The 12,071-nt window shown below is 39.2% G+C and overlaps 1 protein-coding gene across 3 annotated transcripts in view; it reads right to left on the bottom strand.

Annotated features, from left to right (window-relative positions):
* Window positions 1-544: 544 nt before the first annotated feature.
* api5 (apoptosis inhibitor 5) overlaps window positions 545-12,071 on the bottom strand; it is a 77,005-nt gene continuing 65,478 nt past the window's right edge. The window contains exons 14-15 of one of the 3 annotated variants that reach the window (XM_034175803.1): window positions 6,760-6,851; window positions 545-575 (exon numbers count right to left, since the gene is read on the bottom strand). In XM_034175803.1, coding sequence (XP_034031694.1) covers window positions 6,772-6,851 — 80 coding nt within the window. In that variant the 3' untranslated portion in view covers window positions 545-575; window positions 6,760-6,771. Of the gene's footprint in view, window positions 576-6,370; window positions 6,852-12,071 lie in introns of those variants that run through there. The other 2 variants (XM_034175802.1, XM_034175804.1) reach the window with 2 other exon arrangements.

The raw sequence follows: 12,071 nt of genomic DNA, 5'->3' as shown, positions 1-12,071 counted from the left end.
GAAATGATCATTTTCCTGACAAACACCCCCCAAAACAACGGCCACTCTGAAGGACCGATGACATAATCGTTAAGCACAAAGCTTATTGATGTCGGTGGATCGAGTCATTTCTTAACGATACCCAAAAGGAACCGGTTCTCCATACACATCCCTAGCTGCTAAGGGGTTAGCTCATTCCCTTTAGAGGAACAAACCACAGCTAACGTGCCATTCTAACGTGCAATTCTTACAACAGGAATATGGCGCAACACAAATTTAAAACAAAAGAAAATGTGATACTCAGGCTGTACTGATTGCTGGGCTTGATTTTGTCGGAACTGACCATCTACTGAGTATTAAATGCCGACTGAAGCCAGCTCGAAATCGTGCAAGGTTTGTGAAACAGAAATAGTCGACGGTTGTATGTACTGGGGATGCGGTTAAAAATGAATAAAAGCCAGTGATCGTGTACATTGCTTTCCGTCGGAAGATCATTGTCCGCTAAAACAGCCTGGGAAAGCAAACCTGTAGCTCGCCATTGCTTCTCTTCGAGTGTTTCGAATGGGAGGGCGTGTGTGTGTGTGTGTGTGTGTGTGGGGGGGGGGGGGGGGGGGCTATTGGTGAAAAAGTGATGTACGTTTTCTCTCAAAAACGGATTGGCCTGTCTTCTAGAGGCAATTCAAAAAAGGAGAAATACTTGAAACAGAGGTTCTGAAACTTGCTGGCACTTCGTGTGTATTCCCCACAGCGGGGAGACTCTGAACTAACACCAAAAACATGAAAAAGATGATTTTGATTCTCTATCCCCTTTAAAGTGTTGGGTTTGAGACCAGAGGATCAAATCCCAGCCTGACTGGAAAATCACTAAGAACCCTTGGGCAAGGTCCTTAACCCCTCAGTTGCTCCTGCTGTGTAGTGAGTGCCTTTTATGGCAGCACCCTCACATCGGGGTGAATGTGAGGCATTATTTGTAAAGCGCTTTTGAGTGTCCGATGCAGATGGAAAAGCGCTATATAAATGCAGTCCATTTACTGTATTATGGAGCCATCACAGTATGAATATGATAAATAATCTCCTTTGGAATGGCACCGGATAGAACTTTTGCTGCTGCACTCTGAATTGCACAAATCAATTGTTCTGGCTCCATACTGCATTCTAGGTATTCATGCACGGCTGTATGAACATCTGTCCCGTACAAATGCAGCTCGAATTCTGTTTTTCCAGTTTGTGTGATTCATACAGCATTTGTGTTCCAGTGTGACGGGGCCCTAAGGATGAAAGCAGCAAATGTACATGTTGGTTGTAGTATATTTCACTCTGAAGATCTGACTAAAATGGATCATTCCAGACATTGCTCAGAGGAAGAGTGTACTTTGATTAAAAACAAATGATAAAGAATTGTAGAAAATGACAGACTGCTCAGCTAAAATAATCTCAAATGCTTTAAAATGGCAACCAAAACCGTGGAAGAAAATGAGAAAACCACCACTCAAATAACTGAAGAGCAGCAAGAATAGCGAAGACTCAGCCAATGATCACCTTCAGGGTGGTCAAAGAAGGTCTAAAGTTACCTGTGACTACAGTAACAAATAGAAGACACCTATGTGAAGCCAAGCTATGACAAAAGTCCCCGCAAAGTCCCATTGGAAAAAACGTGCTGAAGAGATTAGTTTACCAAACAACACACTGACTGGCCTCAAGAGAAATGGTGCAACATTTCATGGACTGAAAAATCAAGATTGTTCTTTTTGGGTGGAGGGGCTGCAGTCAGTTTGTTAGATGACATCAAAAACTGAATTCAAGCATCATAATATGGGGATCTTTCACATATGGTGTGGAGCCTATTTATCACATACCAGGGATCATGGATCAGTTTGAAAACATCAAAGTACTTGAAGAGGAAATGCCGTTGAAATGGGTGTTTCAACAAGACGACCCCAAACACACCAGCAAATGTGCAGCATATTGTTTCCAGACCAACAAGATTAATGTTATGGAGTGGCCAGCCCAATCCCCGCAACTTAATCCAATAGAAAACTTGTAGGGTGACATGAAAAAAAAATGCTGTCTCTGAGGCAAGACCAAGGAATTCAGAGGAATTGTAGAATGTAGTCCAATGGTCTTGGGCTGGAATACCTATTCACAAGTGTCAGAAGTTGGTCGACTCCATGCAACACAGATCTGAAGTTGTCAGAAGCAGCGGTTTTAAAACTATTTGTTCAGTGATTCACAGGAAAGCTAAATCTTGAACTTTATACAGTAAATGAGTTTGTAAAGAAAAATGCAGACACTACTTTTTTGAACAACCTAACATTCCTTTTTCTTCACTTTCTATAAAGGAATACATTTGATACATTTTTCTTCACGTTTTGATTGGAATAGAATCTGCAGCATTGCCAAGTATGAAAATAAAAGCAATTATAAGGATTTTGAGCTTTACTTACTTTTTTAAAACACTGCACTTATTTTGAACACAACTGCATATGGACTTATTGTAGAGTGGCATCACTCAAACCAAGGCCAGTCACAAATATGTCATTTTCATTAAAATAAGTTGTAATTTTGCAACATGTTACAAAAATAAACCTATATTGTAATGCTTGGATTTAGGAAGAAAATAAATTTTCTCAGTTTTGTTAAATTTGAAAAGCCCTATAGCTTTAATGTGTTGTGATAGCTAAAATAAACAGTGTCAGCTTACAAAATATTTATGGACCCAAGTGCTGTTAATTTGCAATAAATCATTTCAACATTAATGAGAAAGTTATACTTTTGCAATTTGGGTTAAGAAAACAACAGAAGCACATTTTCCCATATTCACTCATTTTATAGATCCTCTTCCTCCAATCAAGGGGGGAAGCAGGGTGACTTGAGCCTATTCCAGCTGTCAGAGGACGTGAAATGGGGTACGCCCTGGACAGGACACCAGTCTGTAACAAGGTAACATACAGTGCATCCAGAAAGTATTCACAGCGCTTCACTTCCTCCACATTTTGTTACAGCTTTATTCCATACATTTCTTCCACTCAAAATTCTACTCACAACACCCTATAATGACAACATGAAAAAAGTTTCTTTGAAATGTTTGCAACTTCATAAAAAAGAAAAAACAAAACTAAAAAATAACATGTACGTAAGTATTCATATCCTTTGCTCAATACTTTGCTGATGCACCTTTGGCAGCAATTACAGCCTCTAGTCCTCTTGATGCCACAAGCTTGGTGCACCTATCTTTGGGCAGTTTTACCCATTCCTCTTTGCAGCATCTCTCAAGCTCCATCAGGTTGGATGGGGAGCACTGGTGCACAGCTATTTACAGATCTCTCCAGAGATGTTCAATCAAATTCAGGTCTGGGCTCTGGCTGGGCCACTCAAGGACATTCACAGAGTTGTCCTGAAGCCACTCCTTTGGTATCTTGGTTGTGTGCTTAGGGTCATTAGGCCTCATTCACCAATATCTTCTGAAGAATCTTCTTAGATTCCCTCTTAAGCTGTCCCTAACCCATAAGCATGTTCTTAAACCGCAGAATTGTTCGCAGCTGTATTAAATTGACGAATTCCAGCTACTCGTAAACTGAAAGCATGTGCCTGGTGAGCCAAATTAACATATGATTAGCATAAGTAACAGCCCCTCAATGCCCCTAAAAGGGCATAAGGCTGCATGGCCATGAAGAGAGACAGATTTCATAAAGAGAAAACAAAATGCCAAAAGCAAAAGGAAAATCAATTTCAGCACAGCAGGCAAAGAGAAATGAACTGTGGCAGTTCAGAGGTGGAGTTACTGCTGCAGAAAATCGCCAAACAGCCATGTCAAAATCCCACCGGGAGATGCACCGGACTGGAGGGGAAACAGCAGATACCCAAAAACTGTCAGAGTTGGACCAGCACATGGGGGCCATCATCTGGGAGATGGCATTCTCAGGTAGGCTACAGGAAAAACCTAATTAATTTTATATTTAATTTTCCTCCCACCCTACTTTTTATGAGTTCCATCAACTGTCTCGATACACACCTGGGCCCCAAGGCAACGCTTCCATTTCCTCCCGGTGTGGCTGCTACTCCACTTGATTTATGTTAAAGTGTTGGTACACTGTAAAAACTGAAGTTCACCAGCTGCCTTGAAAATGTGAAGAGTTAATGCTACTGAATATCAGTTAACTCACCTTAAAGATAAGCTTAGTTTCAACTCGCAATTAATGAAGACAATGGATAGCTTTAAGTTCAGATTTTTAAAACATAGACTTGTGCCCAATATCCTAAACTTGCCATTAAAAGTGGAGTAAATTAGAAGACAAGTTCACTTAACTTAATGGGGCTATCATTTTTACAGCGTACATTTATCTTAATATTTAAAAAAAAATACTCTGTAAATTACTAAAACATAATATATAATAAACAGATATCGTGGACATATCACTGCAACATCATATTTTAATGACCTTCATATAAGCAGACCAATGCGACATGTCGGCACTGAAACGTGCACAAGTACTCCTGAGTGCTTAAAGCAAGGAAAACATTCATGAATGCCACAATCTTCGTAAAAAACTTCATAAGCAGGACTTAGGAACAAATTTGCCCTTAAGAATGGTTCGTGAATAAGGCCACTGTCCTGCTGAAAGATGAACTGTCACCCCAGTCAGAGGTCAAGAGCACTCTGGAGCAGATTTTCATCCAGGATGTCTCCGTACATTGCTGCATTTATCTTTCCCTCAATCCTGACTAGTCTCCCAGTTCCTGCTGCTCAAAAACATCCCCACAGCATGATGCTGCCACCACCATGCTTCACTGTAGGGATGGTGCCTGGTTTCCTTCAAACATGACATCTGGCATTCACACCAAAGAGTTTAATCTTTGTCTCATCAGACCAGAGAATTTTGTTTCTTATCGTCAGAGTCCTTCAGGTGCTTTTTGGCAAACTCCAGGCGGGCTGCCATGTGCCTTTTACTAAGGAGTGGCTTCTGTCTGAGGGCAGCACGGTGGCTTAGTTGTTTGCATTTTGGCTCATAGCAAGAAAATTATGTTATCAATTTCCACCTGTGGCCTTTCTGTGTCGAGTTTGCATGTTCTCCCTGTGTTTGCGTGGCCTTCCTCCCACATCCAAATACAGTACATGCTGGTTAGTTGGATTGGAAACTAAGTTGTCCATAAGTGTGCATGCGAGTGCGAAGGTTTGTCTGTATGTGGCCCTGTGACAGACTGGCGTCCTGTCCAAGGTGTACCCCTCCTCACGGCCTCTGACTGCTGGGATAGGCTCCAGCTCCCAAGTGACCACTCTTGCATAAGCGGTTGAAGATCTGTGTGTGGGTGTGTGTGTCTTCTGTCTGGCCATTCTACCATACAGGCCTAACTGGTGGATTGCTGCAGAGATGGTTGCCCTTCTGGAAGCTTCTCTCCCCGCAAAGGAATGCTGGCGCTCTGACAAAATGACCATTGGGTTCTTGGTCACCTCCCTGACTAAGGCCCTTCGCCCCCAATCGCTCAGTTTAGACAGGCGGCCAGCTCGAGGAAGAGTCCTGGTGGAACTGAAGTTCTTCGATTTACAGATGAGGGAGGCCACTGTGCTCATTGAAACCTTCAAAGCAACAGAAATGTTTCTGTTCTCTTTCCCAAGATTTGTACCTTGAGACACTCCTGTTTCTGAGGTCTACAGACAATTCCTTTGACTTCATGCTTGGTTTGTGCTCTGACATGCACTGTCAACTGTAGGACCTTACATGTAGACAGGTGTGTGTCTACATGTAAGGTGGAAACAGGATGCACCTGAGCTCCATTTAGAGCTTCATGGCAAAGGCTGTGAATACTCATGATTTTCCTTCTTAATAAATTTGCAAAAATCTCAAAAACGTTTTGCATATTGTAATAATGGGGTAATGTGTATAAAATTGAGGAAAAAAATTTCATCCATTTTTGAATAAGGCTGTAATGTAAAATGTGCAAAAAGTGAAGCGCTGTGAATACTTTCTGGATGTACCGTACAGACAAACCTTTTAGAGTCACCAATTCACCTAACATGCATGTCCTTGGAAACAGGAGGAAGCCAGAGCACCCAGAAGGAACACACTCAAACACAGGGAGAACATGCAAAGTCCACACAGAAAGGACCAGGTGGGAAACAATCCCATGACCTCCTTGCTGTGTACTGTGCTAACCACTAAAACCACTGTGTCGCCCATTGTCTCATATGAACATGCAAATTTCACATCAAATTGCAAGCTTCAGAAGATAAATGAAGATCTAGTAATAACAACCAAGCTCAGCTATTGCAAAACACAAACACTCGAGGTTAACATTTCGTACAAGTTTATGATAAAAAAAAATTATGGAAAAATCAGCCAATCCAACAAGCTCTAAAAATAAAATGTTTAAATAAGAAAAGTACAAAGAATTATCAAGTTTGCAAAACAAACCTTTATCTTTAGCTACAACAATATGACAAAAATGAGTTACAACATGGCAGTCTTTTGTTCCACAAAAATACATACAAAAAAAAAAAAAAAAATATAAAGGAAAATGTTGAACATTTACTTGAGCTATTGCCTTGGCCAACAGGAAGTGATGACAAAATGACAAGTAGAAAAAAATTAAGTCCTTTATGTAGTATTTTGATGACAGACCAAATCCAAGCCCCCTTCAAAAACACAAAACATCTGACTTTGGAAAAAGGAAAAAAAAAAAAAAAAAAAAAAAAAAATCACTTAAAAACAACAGGTGACAGTCCATCAGGTTCGGTGAGACTCCTAATGAGATGCAGTTCAATGAGTGTGTGCAGTGTGTGCACGTGCATGCATCTTAGTAGAGGCGTCCTCGACTCCTGCTTCCTCTGGCGCTGAAGCCTCGTCCTCGACCTCCCCTAAAGCCGCCACGCTGCTCTGAAAGCAAACAATGGAAACACAGAGGTCTTCAGAATGGATGTACAGAAACTGCAACTTAACGTTCTCATTTCCATAAAATGACATCACACCCCTCCAGGTAGGTCGGTGTACCAGTTTGATGGTACAATTAAAGTAACAAGTCATTCCGTCACTGCAATCTTGTTGGTTGTGACAATCACTAAAATGGTTCAGCAAAGCATTCTTTTTGTCTTGAAAATTAAACACATTAAGTCACATTATAAGTGAGAACAAAACAATGCATCCTTTAATTAAAACAGAAAACACATGGTCTCTTGTATGCAACAATATAATAAAACTGCCTTTTCAATCCATATTATGAAAGGTTACCAAGCTAGCATTTTCATGTCCACGTCAGCATGACAAAGTGAGTTGTGTGCCACATTTTTTCAGAGTGCATACTTAGCCATGATGCACAAACACGTTACAGTCCATGGCCCAAGCAGGTTTTCAGTATCACTTACAAGATAGTAAACAACACAACAATTCAGTCTCAGTGTACCATGGCCTACACAAAAAAAATGTATAAGGGTCAATGAAGAATTACACAGGGTTCAAAATTTTAAAATGCTCCAGTCATATTAAAAACTATACCACATTATTTGTCTGATCGTACCATTCAAAAAAGGTATAATTTGGACTATGTATGGCTGAATGTTCTGGAGTTATGGGGTCAAAACAGAAAAAATGGTGACAAAGATCAATTTCAGTTTGTACAGGGGTCGAAATTCAAAGTTGCTCAAATTTTGGTGAAACAGCACGATCCATCTTCAGTGTACCATGGCCTTTAAAATCCTCACATCTGCCAATAGAATGTAGTCTATATCAATAAGCAAATGGTTGAGTTGGCCATTAGTGTTAATAAAATAAATGTTATGAATCGATTAGCATTTTATTAATATCGTGCCCAGTTGCCTCCACCCATAACCCAAAATCTCCATACTTACTGCCACTGACCTAATGTTTTCTCAGTTACAAATAGCCTGCAAACAGCCTACAATTGTCAAACAAAAGGTATAGATGGGAATACATCAAATAAGGCAGCGGTTCTCAACCTTTTCTACTTTCAGGCCCCCACATTCATATTTGTAATGAGTCAGGGCCCATTGAAAAAGATCAGCAATTATTTTGTCTAATCTAATAATCTATTGTAAAGTATATTAACAGAATCCAACTTAATATATTCCCTATTACAGATGGGAACAAAGCAATTAAAAAAATTAAACTGTGCTCCATGTTCCAGCTGAGCTGATGAATTAGTTTTACGAAAGGAGGTGAACAATGTATTAATTATTATGAACAAATGCCATGCAATAAGAAAGCTAAACATAAATGAGATGGGTGTGGCTATTTAATAAACAGGACAGACAGACGGCTGTCAGTCCTATTTTTTATATATATATATATATATATATATACATATATACACATACATACATACACACACATACACACAGTGATAGGCACACTTCCGATAATTCGATAAGAGATAATTATCGAAGATAATGTTTTCGTTATCGGATTATCTTTTTAGATAACTTTAAAAACCATCATCGGACTAATTATCTTCCGATGAACTGTCCTCCGATAACTTTTAGACCAATAACACAGTAAACCCAGCTAAACAACAGCAAACATTTTTAAAATTTAAAATCAGTTGAGACCTACCTGTTAAAAGTTTCATAACAGATGTATATAGTTCTACCCTCTACAAACAGTAGAGAGATACTTCGAGGAAAACCCACTCTACCTCTGCAGGCAAAGGAGAACTACAACCCCTGGCAAAAATTATGGAATCACCGGCCTCGGAGGATGTTCATTCAGTTGTTTAATTTTGTAGAAAAAAAGCAGATCACAGACATGACACAAAACTAAAGTCATTTCAAATGGCAAATTTCTGGCTTTAAGAAACACTATAAGAAAAAAGGGAAAAAAATTGTGGCAGTCAGTAACGGTTACTTTTTTAGACCAAGCAGAGGGAAAAAAATATGGAATCACTCAATTCTGAGGAAAAAATTATGGAATCATGAAAAACAAAAGAACGCTCCAACACATCACTAGTATTTTGTTGCACCACCTCTGGCTTTTATAACAGCTTGCAGTCTCTGAGGCATGGACTTAATGAGTGACAAACAGTACTCTTTATCAATCTGGCTCCAACTTCCTCTGATTGCTGTTGCCAGATCAGCTTTGCAGGTTGGAGCTTTGTCATGGACAATTTTCTTCAACTTCCACCAAAGATTTTCAATTGGATTAAGATCCGGACTATTTGCAGGCCATGACATTGACCCTATGTGTCTTTTTGCAAGGAATGTTTACAGTTTTTGCTCTATGGCAAGATGCATTATCATCTTGAAAAATTATTTCATCATCCCCAAACATCCTTTCAACTGATAAGAAAAGTGTCCAAAATATCAACGTAAACTTGTGCATTTATTGATGATGTAATGACAGCCATCTCCCCAGTGCCTTTACCTGACATGCAGCCCCATATCATCAATGACTGTGGAAATTTACATATTCTCTTCAGGCAGTCATCTTTATAAATCTCACTGGAACGGCACCACCTTGCCCAATGCAGATTCGAGATTCATCACTGAATATTACTTTCATCCAGTCATCCACAGTCCACGACTGCTTTTCCTTAGCCCATTGTAAACTTGTTTTTTTCTGTTTAGGTGTTAATGATGGCTTTCGTTTAGCTTTTCTGCATGTAAATCCCATTTCCTTTAGGCGGTTTCTTACAGTTCGGTCACAGACGTTGACTCCAGCTTCCTCCCATTCGTTCCTCATTTGTTTTGTTGTGCATTTTCAATTTTTGAGACACATTGCTTTAAGTTTTCTGTTTTGACGCTTTGATGTCTTCTTGGTCTACCAGTATGTTTGCCTTTAACAACCTTCCCATGTTGTTTGTATTTGGTCCAGAGTTTAGACAGCTGACTGAACAACCAACATCTTTTGCAACATTGCGTGATGATTTACCCTCTATTAAGAGTTTGATAATCCTCTCCTTTGTTTCAATTGACATCTCTCGTGTTGGAGCCATGATTCATGTCAGTCCACTTGGTGCAACAGCTCTCCAAGGTGTGATCACTCCTTTTTAGATGCAGACTAACGAGCAGATCTGATCTGATGCAGGTGTTAGTTTTGGGGATGAAAATTTACAGGGTGATTCCACAATTTATTCCTCAGAATTGAGTGAGTCCATATTTTTTTTCCCTCTGCTTGGTCTAAAAAAGTAACCGTTACTGACTGCCACAATTTTTTTTTTCTTGATTTCTTATAGTGTTTCTTAAAGTCAGAAAGTTGCCATTTGAAATGACTTTAGTTTTGTGTTATGTCTGTGATCTGCTTTTTTTCTACAAAATTAAACTGAATGAATATCCTCTGAGGGATGCCAGGGGTTGTAGTCACAAAAAAAAAAAAAAAAAAAAGAAAATCATTTCCTTTAACACCATACGGATACACTGGCAATATCACCTAAGTCATTCCAGAGGCATACATTTTTAACTTATGGTTCAAATTTTAACAAAACAAATTTTGGACAAGTTATTTAAAATTACTGTCATGTCTGAAGTTTTATAAAGTGAAAATATCAGATATATGTTTTATTTTTAAAATAATGTGCTAATTTTTAAGGCTTTGTGAGCAGATGCTGAGCCCAGCAGTGCATTATGGGTAGGACAGGGTGTTCACGACAGGACAAATGCATTTCAGACACACTGTTCAGGCTCCACGGACAGCAGCATTAAACTCTAGTGCCTAAAACTCTCGTGAATATATTCTCTGGGTTTATAGACGTTATTGTATTTGCGTTTTTAAATTCCACGCATCTTAAATGTAGCAGACGGATTATCTGGGATTTTGTTTTGGAAAGATTTCAAGGCCTCTACTGCCATGTACTGGCCAGTGGTGTTCATGGCAGTATTCGCCCTAAGTGCTAAGCATCTTGGCACCAGTAGATGGCAGTGTTGTCAAATCAACTTTTTGGCTTTGCAAATGGCTTTTTTTTTTTTTTTTTTTTTAACAAATTAAGTTTAAAAACAAAAACAACAAAAAACATTACAAGACAGCTCTGCGGTGTTTGCACAGGCACAGTGCGAGCGGTTGGACACTTGTAGCTCTGCAGCAGCAGGATACCTTCACGATGGCCAACCAGAATAATATCAAACAGGTTTGATTTTCATTCGACCATACGATCGGCGATCAGGAGGTGGTTGTCAGATATTAAACGCAGCTTGTTACTCCATGTACACTACACGATGCAGGACGCGCGATTAACCTGAAACTCGGTCCAAAAAATTCTCTCGCACAGCGTAAAGCCAACATTTATGTGTCAACAATATTGAGTGCACGTTTACAACATCATAAAACGTGCACAAATTCTCTCCACATGTAAAACATTTTGCAATGACACTTCCAGGGCTCCATAAAAATGCCTGGTTTTACAAATAAAAAATGGAATATTTTACAAAAGCACATTTATCTTAACACCAACACACGTCACATTAACGTGTTGGTTTACATAATGAATGACTGAACCAATCAGTGTTTAGCAGAGGCACATTTTACCACAATCCTTTGCGATCTGTCTGTGTTTTTTTTTACAAAACCTCACAATTAGTGCATTATTCAACATTAAAAGATATGTTATATTTTAACTTTGTACAAATGACAGAATTGACATTAATGGAGTTATTCTATGAGTATTCACACAAAACCATAAGACAGGATGCCTTTATTTTTCAAGACCTCCGCCTGACGGGAGCATTGTGATTGGTAGAGAGCTGGCTTTGTGACTGCTCTCAGGGTGCTTCAGTACTGTAGCTGTGTAGCCTCCAGCAGGGGGCAGCATGTTCAAACATACAAATGCTAACTCATTGTTTGAGTCTTTTGTCGCTTCCAAAAGCGATCGTGGTGTTAAAACTCAAATTCAGCTTGTTAGTAGTTGTAAATGTACCAGAGATAACACTGGAATTCATCGGTTATCTATAACTTCCGATACATTTTTTGGGTGGTTTATCTTTATCAAAGATAACTTTTCAGTTACCTGTTTATCTGTTATCGAAGTTAATTTTAGTGTTCAGAATAATAGTAGTGCCATGTGACTAAAAGATTAATCCAGGTTTTGAGTATATTTCTTATTGTTACATGGGGAAACAAGGTACCAGTAGATTCAGTAGATTCTCACAAATCCAA

The sequence above is a fragment of the Thalassophryne amazonica genome, chromosome 8 (assembly GCF_902500255.1).
Source record: "Thalassophryne amazonica chromosome 8, fThaAma1.1, whole genome shotgun sequence".
NCBI lineage: Eukaryota > Metazoa > Chordata > Actinopteri > Batrachoidiformes > Batrachoididae > Thalassophryne > Thalassophryne amazonica.
Note: the sequence above shows the minus strand (reverse complement) of the source record. Positions and strands in the feature narration are given on the sequence as shown.